The sequence below is a fragment of the Drosophila ananassae genome, chromosome 3L (genome assembly GCF_017639315.1).
Source record: "Drosophila ananassae strain 14024-0371.13 chromosome 3L, ASM1763931v2, whole genome shotgun sequence".
Classification (NCBI taxonomy): Eukaryota; Metazoa; Arthropoda; class Insecta; order Diptera; family Drosophilidae; genus Drosophila; species Drosophila ananassae.
The window spans coordinates 4,108,254-4,129,622 of record NC_057929.1 but is presented as its reverse complement, the minus strand read 5'-3'; the positions used below and the strand labels follow the sequence as shown (position 1 = coordinate 4,129,622).

At 41.6% G+C, this 21,369-nt stretch overlaps 4 protein-coding genes and 1 long non-coding RNA gene across 9 annotated transcripts in view; 3 read left to right on the top strand and 2 right to left on the bottom strand.

Annotated features, from left to right (window-relative positions):
* The window catches only part of LOC6495048 (slit homolog 3 protein), a 51,650-nt gene extending 36,657 nt beyond the window's left edge, over positions 1–14,993 (top strand). Inside the window, exons 1-6 of one of the 2 annotated variants that reach the window (XM_032451348.2) lie at positions 10,250–10,581; positions 11,639–12,050; positions 12,197–13,384; positions 13,442–13,588; positions 13,653–13,738; positions 13,795–14,993. In XM_032451348.2, the coding sequence (XP_032307239.2) occupies positions 10,358–10,581; positions 11,639–12,050; positions 12,197–13,384; positions 13,442–13,588; positions 13,653–13,738; positions 13,795–14,395 (2,658 nt within the window). In that variant the 5' untranslated portion in view covers positions 10,250–10,357 and the 3' untranslated portion in view covers positions 14,396–14,993. Of the gene's footprint in view, positions 1–10,249; positions 10,582–11,638; positions 12,051–12,196; positions 13,385–13,441; positions 13,589–13,652; positions 13,739–13,794 lie in introns of those variants that run through there. The other variant, XM_001959136.4, reaches the window with a different exon arrangement.
* On the bottom strand, positions 4,957–9,959 carry LOC6495598 (lysozyme c-1). 2 transcript variants are annotated; one of them, XM_044715362.1, is made up of 4 exons: positions 9,177–9,959; positions 8,324–8,482; positions 8,114–8,266; positions 4,957–5,273 (listed from the first exon to the last, which is right to left on the bottom strand). In XM_044715362.1, exons 1-4 carry the CDS (start codon positions 9,250–9,252, stop codon positions 5,080–5,082), a joined length of 582 nt encoding a protein of 193 aa, XP_044571297.1. In that variant the 5' UTR covers positions 9,253–9,959; the 3' UTR covers positions 4,957–5,079. The 2 variants fall into 2 exon arrangements, with proteins under 2 accessions (XP_044571297.1, XP_001959174.3); XM_001959138.4 differs by having other exon boundaries at positions 9,458–9,959.
* Positions 14,994–15,520: 527 nt separating the features above from the next.
* Positions 15,521–16,619, top strand: LOC6495049. Its single transcript, XM_001959135.4, has 3 exons — positions 15,521–15,834; positions 15,934–16,152; positions 16,213–16,619. Exons 1-3 carry the CDS (start codon positions 15,705–15,707, stop codon positions 16,305–16,307), a joined length of 444 nt encoding a protein of 147 aa, XP_001959171.1. The 5' UTR covers positions 15,521–15,704; the 3' UTR covers positions 16,308–16,619.
* On the bottom strand, positions 16,372–21,311 carry LOC6495596 (protein fem-1 homolog B). 3 transcript variants are annotated; one of them, XM_032450034.2, is made up of 7 exons: positions 19,590–19,691; positions 19,428–19,527; positions 18,587–18,869; positions 17,790–18,532; positions 17,314–17,729; positions 17,024–17,250; positions 16,372–16,968 (listed from the first exon to the last, which is right to left on the bottom strand). In XM_032450034.2, the coding sequence occupies exons 1-7, from the start codon at positions 19,607–19,609 to the stop codon at positions 16,805–16,807; spliced, it is 1,953 nt and encodes a 650-aa protein (XP_032305925.1). In that variant the 5' UTR covers positions 19,610–19,691; the 3' UTR covers positions 16,372–16,804. The 3 variants fall into 3 exon arrangements, with proteins under 3 accessions (XP_032305925.1, XP_001959170.2, XP_044571295.1); XM_001959134.4 differs by lacking the exons at positions 19,428–19,527; positions 19,590–19,691 and adding an exon at positions 20,785–21,311; XM_044715360.1 differs by having other exon boundaries at positions 19,428–19,724.
* Positions 19,784–20,441, top strand: LOC123257218. The gene is made up of 2 exons (XR_006507226.1): positions 19,784–20,027; positions 20,087–20,441. It is a non-coding gene; the product is annotated as an uncharacterized LOC123257218 (long non-coding RNA).
* Positions 21,312–21,369: the final 58 nt, after the last annotated feature.

The following is a 21,369-nucleotide window of genomic DNA, read 5'->3' as shown; positions in this document are numbered from 1 at the left end:
GATTTGATGCGAATACATTTTCGAGGTGTTTGGGATTATGTAGAAGACACAAGACTGATGATTCACAATAAGGAATAGACTCTTTTATACCATCACTCTTTTGATATAAATTGTAAAAATGGAGTGCTATATCTAGTCATCTCTTTTCCTTTATATACTAGATGCGTTATTCCATTTTCCTTCAATTTCTTAAATGGTGTTTTAGTTGAAAATTTATTTACATAACTCTTTGGTAAAAATATCCACAGTGGTTCGTCATCCTTGCCAGTTAAGTAAATAGCGATTTTAGTTCCATATGTTGTTTTCTTTATCTTACACCCAATGATCTTGTACTCAAAATTAATACATAAGTCCTCGATCTTTGTGTAGCCAATAACAGGCTTTTGATCATTCAGAGTATCTAAGAAAGACTTTGGTACATAATACATAAGTGATTCGAGCTCTTTTATTGGATGAAAAATATTTCCACCTACCATTAGATTAATATTATATACTCCCGGAGTCGATTAAAAAAGAAAACTGAATCATTTAATCAGTGATCTCGCTCTTTTATACTTTTCAATATTGGAAAATCCCATCCCATCTCATTGTGGGCATATACTTTTTAAATAAAATGATAGAAAGAGATGTCAATATGATTATTTTTAAATTTTAATGCAACTATTATTTGATAATAAGACTGAAAAAGATGCTTGAATGATTCTTTCATTTTGTTATATCTATGTATATTGTATCCATATTGAATATTTTCCTCATAACATCCTATAAAAGGAGTTCTAGTTTGTTCTTTAAGTCAGTTTATAACATAAATATCGAAATGGAAACATTCGTTTGTGATCTTTGTATAGACAGTCCCTCATTTAAATATCGTTATGGATTAAAACGTCACATTCTAAAAGTGCATAACTTCAGCATCACAAAAGCTCGATCATCATACTATAACTGCTACTTTTGTCCTGAAGTGCAAAAGTACTGGCTCCGAGATGAATTATATTTGCATTTTTTAATGCATCATCCCAAGATATTAATAGAATTAATTAACTTAAGAATAAAGACATCCAAATAAATTTCAATATTCATCAATCCATTTATATAATGATTAATGCTTTATGTGAGATAAAAATAAAAAACCATAATTAAATTTTTATAAAAATTTTTATTTTGCCAGACATTTTTATGTATAGTTTTATTCAATATTTTTCATATATTCATTTAATATTGCATCATCTTCTTCATTCATTAATTTTAAATAATAATCTTTATCTTGAATTAATTCCGAAAAAATGTTATCGTCATCTGGAAATGTTGGAATGCCACAATTTTCATCTTGTGTCTCTGGGATAAAACATGGCGTATTCGGTGCATCGTCTTCTAATATGGAAATGTCCTGGGTGTTTGGAACGATCCAATCATCATCAAGGTCGATATTTGAGGGTTCTGGATAGTCCCATGTGGGTGTGATTATATTATAAAATGATGTGAAAGAAATATTTTTCACATCATCAAATAATTCCTCAAGAGTTTTAGCTCCGAGATTTGACAGTGGGAAAAGATCATCACTCGATTGACTGTCTTCAAATATTACACTGATTTGACTCATGGTTTTTTATATTTTTTTTTTTTTTGCTGTTTTAGGGTTTAGTTCAATAACCTGCTTGGGCTGTTAAATTTAGACTAACCATTGGAGTCCTAAAATAATCATTGACACCCATCGATCCTCGAAAACTGAAAACAGGTTGTGACACTTGAAAACAACCCCTAATTTTCCAGATCAAAGAATTGAGTAAACCAATCAAAAGACCTGGGAGCCATGAAAGACAGGATAGGAAGAAGTGAAGAGAAGGAAACAAGATGCTTTGATTTTTATATATTTGTGATTATTTTATTCAATATTTTCATATATTCATTTATTAAATAACGACATATTCATAATGACGTATTCCTCAACCCGGGAATCAGATGAACATGAAGTACGCCGAGGTTTCGTAGTCCTGAAGATTTCTATGTCATCATCTTCATCATACAACTCCTCATCTGAATGTATGTCAAGATCACATAATCTGTAATAATAATGTTTCTTGTCCCGGATGGGTATACCAACACACCCCTCATAATGACTAAAAAATTTTTCCAGAGAGTAATTGATGTTGCATAAATCGCAGGTTACTTGTGGATCCATATTCGAGACAAAATTTTACGTATAAAATGTTCTAACCGGCAAAGCGAGATTTAGACTAAAAATTGTATCTCTAAAATAATCATAGAAACCTATTCATCCATAAAAATGAGAACAGGTTCTTGTGTTTGAATGTATTGAAGCCATGAATGGAAACACCTGAAAACCACCCCCCAATTTCCACAAGTCAAATAATTGGGAAAACCAATCAGAAGACTCGAAACACGAGATAGTGCTTAGAGCCTGACGCCTCCAGTAGGGAGTAAACAGGCGATCGGCTAATTTCGGGCACGCGTGTGTGTGTGTGTGTTTGTGTGTGCGTGGGATCCTATACACATAACCAAACAAATATACATTTATATATATTCCCATGCCAGCAGGCATCTCCTGTCCTTTCTTGAGGCCTTGTCATAAATTTTCCACCTGAGTGTAACTGATAAAAAAGGGCCGCATCAGGTCGATCGTTGTTCCGAGGTTTTTTGTTGACCCTTCAGGTTTAACGGAATTTCACTTTCTTTTGACAATTTTTTCCTTTTGATACTTGTTTCAACCCTTGTACAATTTTATATTAGAAATTAAATTTCTTCGTATAACTCAAAAAATAATTTTTAAATATTTCAATGGTCTTGGATTGAAAAATCATTTAAAATGATATGCAATAACATATTATTTAGTTTTCATAATTATTTTTTCCTTATGTTGCACAAATGATCATAGTGATTTGGTTGGATATAGTTTTCTTAATCAATTTAATTTATTTTTTCACACACCTAATTTGTCTCATAGGTTGCCCAAGTGACCAAATGATCATGGTGAATTGGGTGAATATATTTTTTCCTAATCAATTTTCATTTAGTTTTTCACAAACCTTATTTGTGTCATAGGTGGCGCAAATGATCAATTGAATTGGTAGGGACTTAGGCAAACGGCGTAAAATCGGGGGGAAAAAATTTGAAAATGGGTATACAGGCAAACTAATGGTAGGGCTTTCCAGTTTTTTTCTACATGTATTTATATTTGAGAACGCTAGCACTCTTTGACAGATCATTTTACTCGACACAAGTTTTCTACATGATCCTGTCAAATTTCATGACTAGCCGATCTTTTTACATGTCAATATTTACATGTAAATGGAGCTAGTAAATTCACCACATTTTTACATTTGACATGTAGATGGCGATAGTAAATTCACCACATTTTTACATTTGACATGTAGATGGAGCTAGTAAATTCACCACATTTTTACATTTGACATGTAGATGGCGATAGTAAATTCACCACATTTTTACATTTGACATGTAGATGGCGCTAGTAAATTCACCACATTTTTACATTTGACATGTAGATGGCGCTAGTAAATTCACCACATTTTACATTTGACACATAGGTGGCGCTAGTAAATCTGGTGAATACGCCGTTTGCCTGTATTCCCATTTTCAAATTTTTTCCCCCCGATTTTACGCCGTTTGCCTAAGTCCCTACCAATTCAATTGATCATTTGCGCCACCTATGACACAAATAAGGTTTGTGAAAAACTAAATGAAAATTGATTAGGAAAAAATATATTCACCCAATTCACCATGATCATTTGGTCACTTGGGCAACCTATGAGACAAATTAGGTGTGTGAAAAAATAAATTAAATTGATTAAGAAAACTATATCCAACCAAATCACTATGATCATTTGTGCAACATAAGGAAAAAATAATTATGAAAACTAAATAATATGTTATTGCATATCATTTTAAATGATTTTTCAATCCAAGACCATTGAAATATTTAAAAATTATTTTTTGAGTTATACGAAGAAATTTAATTTCTAATATAAAATTGTACAAGGGTTGAAACAAGTATCAAAAGGAAAAAATTGTCAAAAGAAAGTGAAATTCCGTTAAACCTGAAGGGTCAACAAAAAACCTCGGAACAACGATCGACCTGATGCGGCCCTTTTTTATCAGTTACACTCAGGTGGAAAATTTATGACAAGGCCTCAAGAAAGGACAGGAGATGCCTGCTGGCATGGGAATATATATAAATGTATATTTGTTTGGTTATGTGTATAGGATCCCACGCACACACAAACACACACACACACACGCGTGCCCGAAATTAGCCGATCGCCTGTTTACTCCCTACTTATTGTTCAGGATGTGGCCGGTGTCTGGGCAATGGTCAACACAACACAACACTTCATGTAGCTAATGTGCTACACAGAGCAAAAAGGTTATTGTTTTCGGAGTAACTAATAAACTTTTAAAAACTTCAGAGCTTCTAGACTCACTTTCAGACCTCTAAACTCAGTTAATATAATTTATAAACTATATTTCTCTCTGTGCAGAATAAACTGATTTATTTTGACCACGTACATATGCAAAACGCATTCTAATGGAACCGGCCAGCCAATGTTTCCTCTGTCCATGTTTCGGCCATTGTAGTTTTCAGTTTGCAGTTACGCTCTGATTTTTGAGCCTCCACCTGTTAGCGTTATTGTTTGCATTTGGGCTTTGTTGGTAACGCTTCCCTGATGCCCTGCGGTGCGTTGATCGCAATAACTATTGTTGCCCCGAAACGGAAACGCCACCTTTTGTTGAACGGAAATGCAAAATGATATTGTTCAGCGGAAAGAACCTTCCATCCAACAGTCCAACATATGATTGCCATTGCCTTTGAATGGGTGTCGGATTGCAACGTGTTGCATTGCCGCTATCAATTACCCCCAGTCGCCGTGTCAATGGAAAGTGCCATCAAGATACCCAACGCCCAAACAAAAAGCCACATCGCCCACTTGGAAGCCCTCAGTTTATGCATTTGAGTCTGGAGCCGAACAAGCAATTATGCAAAGTATTCATATATATGTACATATATCTCGAAGGTTAGACGTCTATAGGAATAGGAGTAGGTTTCTAGCCGTGGCCGAGGAAGCCGCGAGGCGTCCGCAGGGGCGACAGGCTGCGCAGGTTGCATGCCACACGCAGATTGGGCAGATTCTGCGGATTGCGACAGAAACGGTCCCAGCCCTTCCAGTACTTAAAGCCCTCGCGTTCCTGGATCATCTTGGCACAGACGATGTCGTCTCCAATGTCATCGTTTGAGAAGTCTAAAATTAAAGATGAAATAAATATAAATAGTTCATAGTACTTCAGAAAGCAACATTTTCATGGAGGTACCACTTGCAAAATTTAGAAAAAATTTAAAATCATATTTAAGCAAAATGTTGAATGAGGAAACGTGGTACTTGGTACACTGATCACAAAATGGTACTTTGTTTTCTGATCGGATATAAATTGGCCGAGCTATGCACATCGGAAGGGGGCCAAATGGGGAAACTCTGAAAAGCAACATTTTCATGGGGGTACCCCTTGAAAAATTTTGAAAAAATTGAAAATCATTTTTAGACAATATTTTGAATGAGGAAACGAGGTACTCGGTACCCTGATCACAAAATGGTACTTTGTTTCCTGATCGGATATAAATTGGCCGAGCTATGCACATCGGAAGGGGCCAAATGGGGCATCTCTGAAAAGCAACATTTTCATGGAGGTACCACTTGCAAAATTTAGAAAAAATTTAAAATCATATTTAAGCAAAATGTTGAATGAGGAAACGAGGTACTTGGTACCCTGATCACAAAATGGTACTTTGTTTCCTGATCGGATATAAATTGGCCGAGTTATGCACATAGGAAGGGGGCCAAATGGGGAATCACTGAAAAGCTACATTTTCATGGGGGTACCCCTTGCAAAATTTTGAAAAAATTGAAAATCATTTTTAGACAATATTTTGAATAAGGAAATGAGGTACTTGGTGCCCTGATCACAAAATGGTACTTTGTTTCCTGATCGGATATAAATTGGCCGAGCTATGCACATCGGAAGGGGCCAAATGGGGCATCTCTGAAAAGCAACATTTTCATGGAGGTACCACTTGCAAAATTTAGAAAAAATTTAAAATCATATTTAAGCAAAATGTTGAATGAGGAAACGAGGTACTTGGTACCCTGATCACAAAATGGTACTTTGTTTCCTGATCGGATATAAATTGGCCGAGTTATGCACATAGGAAGGGGGCCAAATGGGGAATCACTGAAAAGCTACATTTTCATGGGGGTACCCCTTGCAAAATTTTGAAAAAATTGAAAATCATTTTTAGACAATATTTTGAATAAGGAAATGAGGTACTTGGTGCCCTGATCACAAAATGGTACTTTGTTTCCTGATCGGATATAAATTGGCCGAGCTATGCACATCGGAAGGGGCCAAATGGGGCATCTCTGAAAAGCAACATTTTCATGGGGGTACCCCTTGCAAAATTTTGAAAAAATTGAAAATCGTGTTTAGACAATATTTTGAATGGGGAAACGAGGTACTTGGTACCCTGATCACAAAATGGTACTTTGTTTTCTGATCGGATATAAATTGGCCGAGCTATGCACATCGGAAGGGGGCCAAATGGGGAAACTCTGAAAAGCAACATTTTCATGGAGGTACCCCTTGCAAAATTTTGAAAAAATTTAAAATCATATTTAAGCAATTTTTAAAATAAGGAAACGAGGTTCTAAGTACGCTGATCACAAAATGGTACTTTGTTTCCTGATCGGATATAAATTGGCCGAGTTATGCACATAGGAAGGGGGCCAAATGGGGAATCACTGAAAAGCTACATTTTCATGGGGGTACCCCTTGCAAAATTTTGAAAAAATTGAAAATCGTGTTTAGACAATATTTTGAATGAGGAAACGAGGTACTTGGTACCCTGATCACAAAATGGTACTTTGTTTCCTGATCGGATATAAATTGGCCGAGCTATGCACATCGGAAGGGGGCCAAATGGGGAATCACTGAAAAGCTACATTTTCATAGGGGTACCCCTTGCAAAATTTTGAAAAAATTTAAAATCATGTTTAGACAATATTTTGAATGAGGAAACGAGGTACTTGGTACCCTGATCACAAAATGGTACTTTGTTTCCTGATCGGATATAAATTGGCCGAGCTATGCACATCGGAAGGGGGCCAAATGGGGAATCACTGAAAAGCTACATTTTCATGGGGGTACCCCTTGCAAAATTTTGAAAAAATTGAAAATCGTGTTTAGACAATATTTTGAATGGGGAAACGAGGTACTTGGTACCCTGATCACAAAATGGTACTTTGTTTTCTGATCGGATATAAATTGGCCGAGCTATGCACATCGGAAGGGGGCCAAATGGGGAAACTCTGAAAAGCAACATTTTCATGAGGGTACCCCTTGAAAAATTTTGATAAAATTGAAAATCATTTTTAGACAATATTTTGAATGAGGAAACGAGGTACTCGGTACCCTGATCACAAAATGGTACTTTGCAAAATTGTGAAAAAATTGAAAATCGTGTTTAGACAATATTTTGAATGAGGAAACGAGGTACTTGGTACCCTGATCACAAAATGGTACTTTGTTTCCTGATCGGATATAAATTGGCCGAGCTATGCACATCGGAAGGGGGCCAAATGGGGAATCACTGAAAAGCTACATTTTCATGGGGGTACCCCTTGCAAAATTTTGGAAAAATTGAAAATCGTGTTTAGACAATATTTTGAATGGGGAAACGAGGTACTCGGTACCCTGATCACAAAATGGTACTTTGTTTCCTGATCGGATATAATTTGACCGAGCTATGCACATCGGAAGGGGGTCAAATGGGGAAACTCTGAAAAGCAACATTTTCATGGGGGAACCCCTTGCAAAATTTTGAAAAAATTGAAAATCGTGTTTAGACAATATTTTGAATGAGGAAACGAGGTACTTGGTACCCTGATCACAATTGGTACTTCCTGATCGGATATAAATTGGCCGACCTAGGCAATATTTAAGCAATATTTTTAATGAGTGGATTTATTTATTTCACTTTCATATTCATATTAATGAAATATATATACAGTATTTTGGTTTTAAAACCCACCTTCACATTTCTTGTTGCATTGTCCTCCTTTTCGTCCCTCAGAGCAATAGTTCTTGCTGTTGATTTGGAAGAGACCGTAGTTTTTACTGTTGTTCTCCTTCGGGGTGATCTTGCTGGTGTTTAGTTCACTTTCATGCTCCACCAAGCATATCCCTTAGGAAGCTCTAACTATTTACCTCTGTTCTTCGACCAACTTTAAAATATACTCACAGTTAGATAGAAAAGTCTTGTCAAAGTTATAATTCTCCACCAACACCCGTGTGAGTTCACAGCGCTGATATTTCTTGGATTCCACTTGCTCCAATCCCAGCAAAAATAGGACGGACACTGGAATCAACCACAGCCAAAGAGCCTTCATTTTCAGCACAACTGAAAACGAGAACTTTGTTTATTTGGATTGAAGTGTTTTTTATGCAGATTTCCTCATCACTTATGGAGAAGCTCGACCCGTCACGCGAAAAGTTAAACTTTTGCATAATTTGTTGGTTCTTTCGAATGCTATTTCCTATTGATGGGCTAAGAACCTTTACTACTACTAGTAGTACCCACTGTATATACTTTCACAGTTTCTTGGATTTTCACAGATTCCCATGGATTTCGTGGATTTCTTTTTTTTAACACCAAACAAGAACCCATCAATAGTGCCTAATGATGATCACACAAACAAATACCCATAAATTATGGCTTTGTTTACTCCCACAAGATTCTGTGGCCTTGTCGGATTTTTGTAGCCAGTTGCTTGTTAGTAAAATTTCAGCTTTATCAATTATATTATGTCCAGATAAAATTGCCCCTCTTGACTTGACTCTTTAGTATTCATATAATATAATGTAGTAGGCATTTTATTGTCTCGTTTAAGTATGATAATAATTTAAAGCTAAATTATTAGCTACCTACTTCCATGCCTAGTTGTAATTAATAATTTGTTCCGCCGTTCTGGTAATAGACTTCTTACTACTTGTACATCAGAAACAATAATGTATTCAAATAGGTTTCTACGAAACTATCATGCTTTTCAAGCTTGCCAAAAAGTAAGCCCCCCAAGAATGAAAAAAACACTCACTTAAATTCGATAAGCAATGGATAATTAAATACACATATATACCGTGTACACGTTTCACTTTTAGTTTGATTTGCATGAAAAATAATATGTAATAATGGGATTGAGTTACTTCCTCCGACAGAACACTTTTACTTGAGCAAACTGTTTGTTTACTTTGTTTACTTAATTATCGTGGAACAACAGCGTCTCTGGCAGCAGGAAACGAGTTTGTTGAGGGGAGCAGAAGTATCTTCGCCTACAAAATGCGGGAGCTGAGATACAGAGTATCTGTATCTTCTTACCTAGCGCGTTTCGTGGGTCTCGTTCTGCGTTGATGGCGTGCTTTAAATAATCATTTGCCCAGCCGATCGCTAGCTCGCCGGTGCGACGCAGTTGACCCGAGTTTAAGTACTGACTGCCTAGGTATTTCTCAGATACAATTGCGCCTCTATTCGCGGCTCGATCGAGGAAATTCTCTCCCAAAACGCTCCAAAACGGTGAGCACGACGGCTGATAAAGTTGATAAGGTATCATCGACACGCTGTCACGGTTGACTTGATGCCTGAACTCTCTAATAATAATATAGAAACATATGATGATTCTGGGTCCAGACAGGAGATTGTTGTGAGGTATTTCCCACTCAGGTAAGGGTGGAATTTCTTCCTTCCAGAAATTGCATAACGCTTCTGATAAAAAAAATACTTTAGCCATTACTAAAGACAGTTCAATAACCTTACATGAGAAGTAATATTACGAGGTGTTTAATATGAAATCGATAAAACAGATACACCTTTTTATAATGTAAAAAAAACTGTAAATAAATGAACAAAGAATATAAAGTTTATGGAATATATACATACATATGGGGTCAGGAGAGGTGAAATAATACTGATTAAAAGTCATTCATTTACCCTAAACAAAATAAGTCCCAAAGTACTTGTTTTCTTGGCAAAAACCTAAAAGACTATAGCTTTTTCTTTTTAAAATTGATAACAGCGCGTTCTCCGAAAAATATATATATTTTAAAGAAAATAAATACACATTTTTATGGGGTATAATAACTTAAACTTTATTTGATTTAGTTTCTATGCATAGAGTTAGTTAAAGCTAAGAGCCAGTCGGGAGCAGTCCTAGCAGCGCGAGACGTCGGGAAGCGTACGCCCACGACATTTGCTCATCCATCCGGGCCAGGCCTGGAATCCATGACGGTTGAAGATCTGCATGGCACAGCGCGAGTCATCCGAGATCTCGTCATTCAGGAACTCTGCATACATAAACATATCTTTTTATCTGAATTTTTCGTGGGCGAATTGGTTGACTCACCTTCGCATTTGATGTTGCAGATGCCACCGCGACGACCTTTGCGACACCAGTTTTTGCTGTTTATCTGTAGATTGCCGGTTCTTTTAATGGTTTCAAAAAAAAGGTAGAAGTTTTGGGTTAACCCACCTGAAAAAGCCCATAGCTGACGCTCTGGTTGGGCAACTGCATGGACTTGGACGTACTGCGTCCGCTTTCCGACTCCACTAGACACACCCCTATTTAATTATTGTTAAAATAATTATAAAAAAATTACTTAAGTGGCCTATGGAATCCTTCAGATAAAAATGATACAATACTTACAATTGGAAAGATAACTCCGGGGAAAATCATGACGCAGCAACTCCTTCGCCAGTTGGCATCGAGTCAGTAGCTTGGATTCCGTTTCCCATTGCGATAGAAGGAGGAGATTGAGCACCAGGATGAGGGCTACACCCTTGGGCAAATGGCTAGCCATGTTGGGATGCAGGTGATGAAGGGGTGGACTGCAAAAGGACCACAGCTAATCCTGTATAGGCTTAAGGTCTCAGAGCACTTCCTCCGCGGCAACTGCAATGTCTAGGCACTTTGCTGCGGAATTATTTGAATGAAACTAGATGCGTAGCTCCCGAATTCTGGGTTTTTAAAGCCTCGCACGCAGTTTTTTTTTCTAATGGGTGTGGGAGGCGGCACTTGGGATCGACCTGGTGACATCAAAAAAATATAGAGGGCCTTCTTTGAGTTGGGGATTCTCAGAGTAATATTAACTTAGAATATGAATTATTATCAAAATCATAAGAAGACATCATGGGGGCACTGTGAAATCTATTTGTTTTTGAATGTTTTCCGGATAACATTTCAAGAAAACCTTTATTCCTTTGTCTCTCAGTGTATTCAATAAATCGCTTTGATTGCGTTAAGCTCTAAATTGGCAAATTGTCTTGCGGAGATAGAGATAACAATGCGAATCTTTAGCCCGAAACGCATCCACTGGATACTGTGGATGCATTCGCGTCTGTGTGGGCTTTTGTGTGTCACAGTGTCAGTGACAACTGCGGCTTGACCTAAAAACGCACGATCTGATGATGTGCGAGGAGTGCATCGTACATCCCTCTCGGTATCCGAGTGTTTTTCGCTTTCAATTCCCATCCAACTAATTTCAATGAAAACTTTTCCACTTCCAGCCCGCTTATCATCCTCCTGTTGCTGTCTGGCCTGACAGCGGCCAATGAACTCAAGGATCTGTTAGAGGACAACACCTCCACCACCACCAACACCAGCAGAAGTAGTTCACCTACAACACCTTCCTCCATTACGCCCACATCTCCCGCCGCCTATGTGGTATCGGCAGCTGCAGTGCCCGCCACCTCGGTTAGTGGGAAGGGAAAGTTGAAGGGCTCCTCGGGGAAGTACGTCAACAAGAGCTCGCCCAGGAAGCGCAAGGCGGAGCAGGTGTCGTCGCTTCCACTTCCCGTGGACGATGGGCTCACCGAGTGGAAGTGCCCCAACATCACTGGCACCCGGAATGCGGAAATCGAATGCGGATGCGACCTGCCACACACGCTGAGGTGCAACATTGATCTCCATGGATTGCTGGTAAGCATTCTGATTTGTTTCTAGAGATCTAAGATGTCCAGCCCATTGTTTACACACCTCTGGAAGGTGTTGTGGAAGATTTATAATATATTTTTTCATTTAATTATATTTTTATAAACAAATTTTCCTTTTTACAAACATTACAGATCCTGGCGGAGAGATTGCGAACATCCCCCTATTCCATTTCCTTACTGGACTGCTCTTTGCGAAACGTTACTTTCCTGAGCGACGCCAAGATCTTTGATGGCGTTTCGCTGCATGGACTGGTCATCTCCTCCGGCGAAATCAAGCGGGTTCACAAGTCCGCCTTCCTGGGAATACACGGCCCACTGCAGGCACTTGGTCTGCCCGGAAATGCCCTGATGAGTGTGCCCTGGAATGCCCTGTCCACTTTGGGCTCCCTGGAACGACTGGATCTGGCCAACAACAAGATCAAGGCCCTGGGCACCGCCGACTTTGTGGGTCTGGGCAATCTGGTTTACCTTGAACTGAGCAACAACCAGATTTCCAGCATTTCCCAAAGAACGTTTGTCAACCTGAGGAAGCTGGAGGTACTGAAGCTGGGCGGGAATCGCCTCGGCGACTATCCCCAGAGCTTGAGGTCCCTGAGCCAGTGCTTCAGCCTAAGACAGTTGGATCTGACAGCCAACAATTTAAATGCTCCGCTGAGCGAGCAAACGCTGCCAGGAATGAGGAACCTGGAGAGCTTGAATCTCAACCGGAACTTGATCAAAAGCATTCAGAACAAGGCTTTGGCGAACTTTTCCCGCCTGGTCAGCCTTTCCCTTCGCCACAATCAGATAGATGTCCTGCAGGACCATGCCTTCTATGGACTGGGTACCCTCGACACCCTGGATCTGAGCTACAATGGCATCGTGGCCATTTCCAGTGCCTCGCTTCAGCACTTGACGCGTCTAACAGTCCTGGATCTGACCCACAACTTCCTTCGTGCTCTGACTTCGGATCTAATTGCTCCGCTGCCGTCACTTAGAGAGTTGCGATTGGCGGGCAACGACATATCCATTGTGGCACGCAACGCCATGGACGGAGCCCGGGAGCTGCAGAGTCTACAGATGCAGGAGAATCCATTATCGTGCGACTGTAGCATCCGGCCTTTCGCCGAGTGGCTCCAGGAATCCCAGTTGCACTCTGCCCTCTCGGCATCCTGTGTGACGCCTCCTCGACTCGAGGGAGCTCCTCTCCTGCAAGTTCCAGTTGAAACCTTGAGCTGCGACATGGACAACGTGGAGAAGGACAATGCCAACATAATGCAGCATCTGGAAACATTGGCCAAGCCGAATCAATCATCGCCTGTTAACTATTTATCTGAAGAGGTAGGTAGTCCTGGGAGGACTCTCAACATTCCAACTTAAACTTATCTAATTTTGTAGATTATTCTCCACGAGTTGCACTATTCTGCGGACTATGGACTGATCCTGACTTGGCTGTTGAATCTCAGCAAAAAGGACTACATGTGTGACGCCATCTTCGTCTACAAGGAACAGAAAATCAACGAGCTCCTCATAGACAACTCTCCGGTAATTGGACACTTGATGAAAGTTTTAAAACTTCTTTAGAATCTAATTCTTTTTTATCTTTCAGATTCATTGTGAAAGCAAAATAGTCGATGGCCAGAACACGGTTAGTGTCATTGTGCCGGACAGTTCATCCCTGGAAATTGGAGAAAGGTGAGTCTACTATTTCCAATCATATTATAGTGCTTACTAAAATCACTTTATTCCAGCTATCGGTTCTGCCTGGTGATGGTGCAGGAGCAGAATCCCAAGGCGGATTTAAACATCGGCTGCTCCAACATCACCCAGTTGCAGCTAAGCAGTCCGGGATCCGTTCCGGTCTCTCGCCAATATCAACGACGTCCCTACTACACTTCGAACGAACTGAGGCCGGAACTGGGACATGACACTGGAGAGGATTACGAGCTGAATCAGCGACGCTTCAACTCCATGGTGGGCAGTCAACAGCAGCAGACGCATCCACATCCGCATCCGCAGTCCACGATGTTGCACAGTTACACGGTGATCGATTCGCTGAACAAGAGTTTCCTGCCGGGTCTGGGCCTGGGAGTGCTGGTGACCTCGGTGCTGGTACTCATCTGGGGCGCCACCCGCATTCGTCAGAATAATAGCGTCAATGGCGGTGGCAGTGGCAGGGGCAGCGACAGTGTCGGTAGCAACAGCAGTGGCATGCACAACAACAACAACAATAGCAGACCGGGGACACCAACGGCCACCACCTGCTACGCCGCCTCGGATCATATAGCCCGTCTGGCGGACGCGGAGAGCGGATCACGGTACCTCAAGCTGCAGGCCACCACAAGCCTATGAAGCAGCAACATGCAACATGCAACACGGAGTAGTAGCATCAGCAGGGGAATGTTGCACCTGCCCACTCAATGAACCATGTGATAGTACAGTGGCAACTGTACCGACTTGCGTAGTTATAGACCATTAGTTAGCTCTAAGTTCCAATGCACTAATCCAAATAGTTGGCCCTCACTAACCCATTTGTGCCATAAGCTAATCGATACGTAAGTCCCATAAAAATATGTGAACTATACAAAATTGTGGTCAGAATATTAGGATCTTGACATAAAATTAATAATATTTTTTAAATAGAATTAAAAATATCAGGGAATATATGTTCTTCCTATAAATTTTCTTACTAGATTCTTGAAAATATTAATCCTTTGAATCAGAAAACTATTATTCTGACCACAATCGTATACTCTCCCTCATCTGGTTGACCCTTTCGCGGGTCTCATCCAGAACTTAACTTAAGTTTACGCCTACTTTTTGTTAGTTACGGAATTTGTAAGTCATGAACCTCTAGAAGTTAAGGCTTTAATAATTTATTAACCAATTCCAAGCACACACTACAAGAGACAAACATAACCACAAGTAAAGAATAAATGTGAAAACAGTAGAGTGTGTCCGTTGCATTTTGGGCAGGAGGTGACCGGCCGTAAGGTCAATTGGGCAATTTTTCGACTCTATTTTTAGCCGTAAAGAATTACGAAATGGCCGCATAATGTTAAGTGGTCTATTAACCCCCCAAAACAGTGACGTCACGGCACGATAACATTCAACTAAATTAGTTAATTTGCCAAGGAAATGAGCTCATATTCATGTAGCTCTTCGGGGATTATAACTCCTGTCCCATACAGGGTAACCCGTTTGGGGGGGCCCGCTTATCAATCCTTTGCTGTACTTATCGACTTAATGAGAATTTTTAATGCCCATCCAGAAATCAATGTTAGCAAACACCACACTCGACTTGGAGTCCTTAGCCACCCCCTATTTCCATTCTATGTCCATTTGCAATGCATCCACGCCTTCGCCTTCAAGGGTGCCGCCTCCCACTGGTTTCAACTCCGGTCCGGTCTGTTGTGGCCATCCGCTGATATGGCGACGGAACTCGTCGACCGGCCGAACGGTCGCCACATTCAGGTTCTCTGGCTAGCTGGGTCAGTTGTTTTGTGCCAGGCCATCGGTCGACTACAATGTCCACTCGACGCCGACAACGTGACAGCATTTATCGATTTTTGGCACCCCCAGTGGAGAGCTAGGTGTTGTTGAGGAAAAAAGCTCCTGCCCGCAGACTACAGACCCACTGGGTCGGACAAACGGCGTTCCCATGAGCATGCTGGGTTTTGTCTATCTGGTTCTAATCCTGGGCTGGATACTGATCGTCCTGTTTCTCAAATGCAAAAAGTCCTTGGCAGCTCCGTTTCGGTTTGGGGAGAACTACACCGATGCCATCGCAGGTACAGCAAGCATTTCAATTCAAAACAGATGCTTTCTTTCAGAGAGATACCTTTAACCCTTTATATTCAAGTCCATAATGCTATAATTTTATTCAATAGACCGTCGCCCTTCGGTGCATGTCATTCAACTGCAACATGATGATGTGGAACGCGAGGATCACTACCTGGACAACTTTCACCGGAACACTGAGAACCTGCAGCGCTACTCGCACCGTTCCCAGCGCTCCACACTCGAGGAGCGGACCATCGAGCGTACCTACCCCACGGATGCGGTTATCAATCCAGCCTACATGCACGACGAGGACTATATCATTAATGGTGAGTTTGGCTTCAAGAATTCTTCGTAGTGTCCCAACTAACTATGTAAACTTTCCAAAGCTCCACCACCATCGTACGAGGAGGTGATGCGACAGCCGCAGGTCTATCCCCAGGTGAGGCACAACAACCACAAAGCCAGCGACGTGAATATTTAGTTCTGAAAGTTGGAAAGGTCATCGAACTGTATATAGACATACTGTTTGTCTTGTTCAGCTGTGATTTACAGATACATTTTTGGTTTCCTTTTTATTTGACTTGCACCTAACATAACATAATCAATTCGATTGATTGAACTTAGGCGGCCCTCGCCGTCTGGCACAGCGAATAATGGTAGTTTACATAAAAAATGTACAAAATGATTTACATAAGTATGATTAAAAGTTATGATTAATGATTACAAACAGTCAGTCCACGTGTGCAATTGTTACAGATTGTAATTGTAAATAAAAGTGAATACTAAAAAAAAATGTGTACAAAAATAATAAAAACTCCTATCTCCGCTATCTTTTGGCTAAATTAAGTCACTAAATTCGATATACTCGTTCATACAAACATGCTCGTTTGTACAAATTTGTTAAATAAATGTGTTCCAACGTGGCTCAGTGTATTCACAGTTCTAATGACTTCAGTTTCGGCTCTTGCCTTTGGCTTTTTATGGGAGCACCTTATGAACGCTGTGCATCTGGATGAAGGCCTCCAATTGTGTGGGAATAAGACCCTTGAAGTCCAGCCGGTTGTTGGCGATGGTGCGAGCCGACAGGCACTTAAGGCTGGTGTGTGCGTTCTGGTATCCATGCAGCAGGTTGGCCAGGGCAGCTAAAATCGATATAATATGTCAATTAAGTACAAAAGATAATTTCCAGGGACTTACGTTGCTTGCAGGCGGTGGCAGCCGTTTGTCCCGCTGCATTTACGGCATCCAGATGGGCTCCCGCCTGAACGAATAGTTGCAGTATGCGCGCCATCTCTGCCTGGCGATCCTGGTTGGTGTTCACTTTGGTCACCAGTATATGAAGCGGAGTATTGCGGGCTGAATCCACGGCAACAACCGATGCGCCACAGTGCACCAGAACCAAAGCCGTTGCATAGCAGGGAAATCTAATAAAAGATGAAGAGTTGAACATTAATTCTGTATATTTTGTTTTTAAATAAGAGCCATACCTGCACATTTCATTCGTGTAGAACTCGTCCACGGGCATTACTCCATTGACGGCCAGGTGAAGCAGTGTCTGACCGTCCTGCAGTCGGGTGTCGTTCTGTATGAACTTGCGCACAACCAGGAATAGCTCCTGGATTTGCTCCTCGTTAATGTCCTGCTCCATCTTCCGACGTGCTAGGTGCGTAACGATTTTGATCAGATAGAGGGCTGTGATGCAGTTTTGATTATTTTGATCTTGGTAAATACTAGCGCACTTGACCGGCTTGGCCTCGGACATGTTTAACTTGTTGTTCTGAATCTCCTGTTGGCATTTCGCTAAAACGGGTAGGACGTGATCCAATGTGAGGGTGTGGTTCTCCACGCGAAGAATTTGTGCGAACAGCTGGGCGAATCGCAGGAGATCCCGATCCACAGAAACCTGAAAGAAGGCTTAGAAAGTTAGTTTCTTGTTTCAGTTAAACTCTTAATGTCTATTTACGTTGTTTCGCATGCGCAGATCGATGGCGTAGTTCCACAGCACTTGGCACTGGCTGAACCGACCCTGGTCCGCCATCACAGCCCCTCGATAGACGATGGCCTGCGGCAACTCGGGATTGTTGCGCCCAAGAATGCGCTCTCTGATGGCCAGAGACTCCATGTGGATGGAGTGGTGATTAAGCTTAATGGCATTCAGTTCAGGAAGGTTCTCAGTCTCAAACCAATTGTCGTAGGCGGGCACCGGGGGTTCAACTCTTTTTCGGATCACACCGCGTGGATCACTGTACCGCATCTGCATGGCTCTCAAAAGGTAGGCGTACGCTTTGTTGATGTCGTACTTGGTTTTGTCATTGGCATATGTGGCTCCCAGCAATTCTAGCGCTATGATCTGCTCCTCGGGAGTCATCAGGCCAGGTCGCTGGATGAATGCCTCGAGTACATCCTCGTGCAGCCGCTCGGCAGCTTGCAAGGCGGGGGTTATACCCAACTCGTTCTTTTTAAGTGTTGCTCCGTGATCCATTAGAGACACAACTACGTCAAGGTGCCCGCTTTCGGCTGCATAATGCAAGGCAGTGGCTCCACACAGGGCCTGGTCATTGGGTCTAGATCCGTTCTGCAGCAGGGTGTTGACCACCAAGTGGTGACCCTTGTAGGCAGCGATCATAAGGGTGTTGTTGTTGAACAGGTTCGTGGCATTTACGTCAGCTCCGTGCTCGATCAGGAATTCGACAATGTCCAGACGACCTTAAAAGAGTTCGAGTTTAGAATAGAGACTTAGCAAGGTTCTTGGAGTCCTACCTTCATAGCAGGCTGCTCTTAATGGCGACGACTGCGCCTTTGTGTTATGATTTATTGAAGCCCCGGCCTGCACCAACAACTTGACGATCTGGAGATGCCCCATACCGGCAGCAACCCAGAGAGCAGTGGCTCCGTAGACAATCATTCCATCGAAGATGACATTACACTCCCGCTCTAGGTCCACGTCGTAGTGAGAAAGCAGCGTCTTGACAAATTTCACATTGCCACTCATCGCCGCCATTGTCAGTGGGGTGAGCGACTGCGAATCCGGCTGGTCGAAATTCTATGGGGGGGAAATAGAAAAACATCGAACATTAGAAATCACAACTTATGATGTGCGTGCGCAGCCGTTTCACAGTCAAGGTTGGACGAAAATAGTGCGTCGCGCTAAATAAAATGTAAGGTATAAATCGTTGGGGAAAAACGTGCACAGGCGAACCGATTTCTTTGTTCGATTTACAAGGGGAATATCTGCTACAACAGCATCCCCAATCCCCAATCCCCATCCAGGCTGGCCAAAGTCTATAAACGTGGCAATTGCGTTGTGGCCTCGGAAACAACATCTGGGTCAAGAAACTGCTGGGATGTGAAGAGTACTATTTGGCCAAGAAATGCACCGAATGCAAGATTTATGAAAATGCTTTTGTTTTAGAAAGTACTACGCATCTAAGTAGAGTGGGAAGTACATCAAAGTTGCATGACCTTTGCTGATGACACATTTTTCTGTATCCCCCTAAAAGGATATTCAAACTATCGTTGTTTCTTGTAGAAGATTTGTGAATTATAGGTATATTTTGGTCACCCAATTGGAGCTCATCCTTATTAGTCACTACCCACTTACCGCCGGATACGTGATGTAGCTGGTAACAGGCAGAGTATCATTGGCTCCACGCCAGAATCCAGCTCCTGGCCAGGCGGATTCATACCAGCGTTTGCGAGTGCTGTAATTCGGGAGAAAAATGTGATCCTGGTACAAGGAGGAGCTAAACAATTTATCTATTACCGATACAACTCCGCGTGCATCGTCAGAATCCTGAATATTAACTGGCAGCTGGCAGGACGAGCACTGAAAAACTCGATAAAACTTCGCTAGGACCTCGATTCCCAACCCTAAGTTTTGCATTTTGGGGGTTGAATCGGAGCGCAAGGATAGTCAGAGACTGTGCAGGCACGAACAGCTGTTTGCGGAGAGGTCCTTGAGCGTTTGTTTACCGCCCGCAGCTGTTGGCCCGAATTCCTGAAAGCCATCGCTGCACTGCGAGAGGACTTGAAGGGGTGGAATTTTGAAGCGGGAGTCAACCGCATTCCGGTTAGTCTTCCACCGAAATTGATCGACGAATGCCGCCCCCATAAATATGAGCCAGAGCTCCGGTTGCATTATTTATGGAAGCCTTGACTCTCCAAAAAAAGAGTTCGATTAGATTACAAAGCAGCGGACAAGGTGTCGAATATATTCATTTGCTTATAAACAAATTAATAAACGCACATTTAATATTTCAGGAAACTGCAAAGCATTCGATCATCTGGCATCGAGCCAATTCCGTGTCCAGAGAGACACGCCACTCATGAGTAATTGGTTAAAGATGGCCCACCAGTGGATGCCATCCACTTGATATTCAATCGAATGTGACAGTGACTCTGTGGGCCTTAAATAGGGTTTGGAGGTGGTATCACATGGGGGAAACGTTTTGAAGCAATTACTGCCAGTTGCCTGCGACTTTGCTTGTTTTTTTTTGGCAGGCATTGAAGTAACAAGACCACTACAGTGATTCCCTCTACAGATCTTAGCAAGGTTCATATTGGTAATATATTTTAAATAAAAATTCCAACATAAGAAATGAATTTTATCATAAAACTATCATCTTCTATACTTAATCCTAACTTATCCATAGACGGGTAGCGTTTAGCGGGTGCACACTGTACTATCGGAATAGCATATGGGCCCATCCACTCTCTCGCTCTGCCTCGTTCTCTCTCATAAACAATGACAAACCAAGTAAATACCAAAAACCAGCAATGGAGCGTATAAAATGCGCTCTATGCGGCTTTACATATAACCAAATAGGTGTATACGTGCGGTGCCGATTTTCATTAATGACGCAGTAAGTAAATTAAGGCAATTACGCAAAAAACCAATCCACACATTTTCCAGCAGAAGCAAACCTACCGCCGCACCTGCCACGCCGTTGGGTACTCACTGTATTCACAAGGTGCGTCTGCATTGCGCTGCTGCTCACGGTGTTCAGAATCTCGACGAACCGAATTAAGTGTCCACTGCGCGCCGCCAGGTAAAGATTGTTCAGCTGGTTGAACCGCAGGCGCTCCTCCTGGGGGAACTTGTCGCGCACCTCCTCGCAGATCTCCACCAGCATTCCGTGGGCCATGCTGAAGCCTTCAAAGTCCAGTTGAAAGTCGTCGTAAATGGACGTGTGCGCCTCGCCCTCGTCGCGAGGCTCTTCCGCCGGATCGACCTCCATATTCCGTTCTGGCCGAGATGGGGGGATACTCTTCTTTACGTGCGATCGACGATTAATGTGCCCACCTGGAAGTGGAGGAATTCGGCCTAAGAATTCCCTCGCACATTATAACTATATAAATCTGGTCACACCATTAAACGTATTTTCAAATTTCGTGAAAGCTTTTGCTTAAAAAAAAGTAAATCTTTAAAAGTTTATGCCGATTTTGAATGAAAATAAGAATAAACTTGCATGTAGTATTGTAAATTTATGGAAAACATTGGGTTTTATTTTGATTCCTGTTTATATTTATAGTTATGTTTTAAT

Coding starts and splice junctions, on each gene's coding strand:
- LOC6495598 (XM_001959138.4), bottom strand. CDS start 9,866: ATGGCTAAAGTATTTTTTTTATCAGAAGCGTTATGCAATTTCTGGAAG. Junction 8,483..9,457: donor AGACCCACGAAACGCGCTAG/GTAAGAAGATAC, acceptor TCTCGTTTTCAG/TTGTGCTGAAAATGAAGGCT. Junction 8,267..8,323: donor CAAGACTTTTCTATCTAACT/GTGAGTATATTT, acceptor GAGCTTCCTAAG/GGATATGCTTGGTGGAGCAT.
- LOC6495596 (XM_044715360.1), bottom strand. CDS start 19,709: ATGCAAAACTTAGGGTTGGGAATCGAGGTCCTAGCGAAGTTTTATCGA. Junction 18,533..18,586: donor AAGAGCAGCCTGCTATGAAG/GTAGGACTCCAA, acceptor AACTCTTTTAAG/GTCGTCTGGACATTGTCGAA. Junction 17,730..17,789: donor ATCTGCGCATGCGAAACAAC/GTAAATAGACAT, acceptor GCCTTCTTTCAG/GTTTCTGTGGATCGGGATCT.
- LOC6495049 (XM_001959135.4), top strand. CDS start 15,705: ATGAGCATGCTGGGTTTTGTCTATCTGGTTCTAATCCTGGGCTGGATA. Junction 15,835..15,933: donor CTACACCGATGCCATCGCAG/GTACAGCAAGCA, acceptor TTTATTCAATAG/ACCGTCGCCCTTCGGTGCAT. Junction 16,153..16,212: donor CGAGGACTATATCATTAATG/GTGAGTTTGGCT, acceptor AACTTTCCAAAG/CTCCACCACCATCGTACGAG.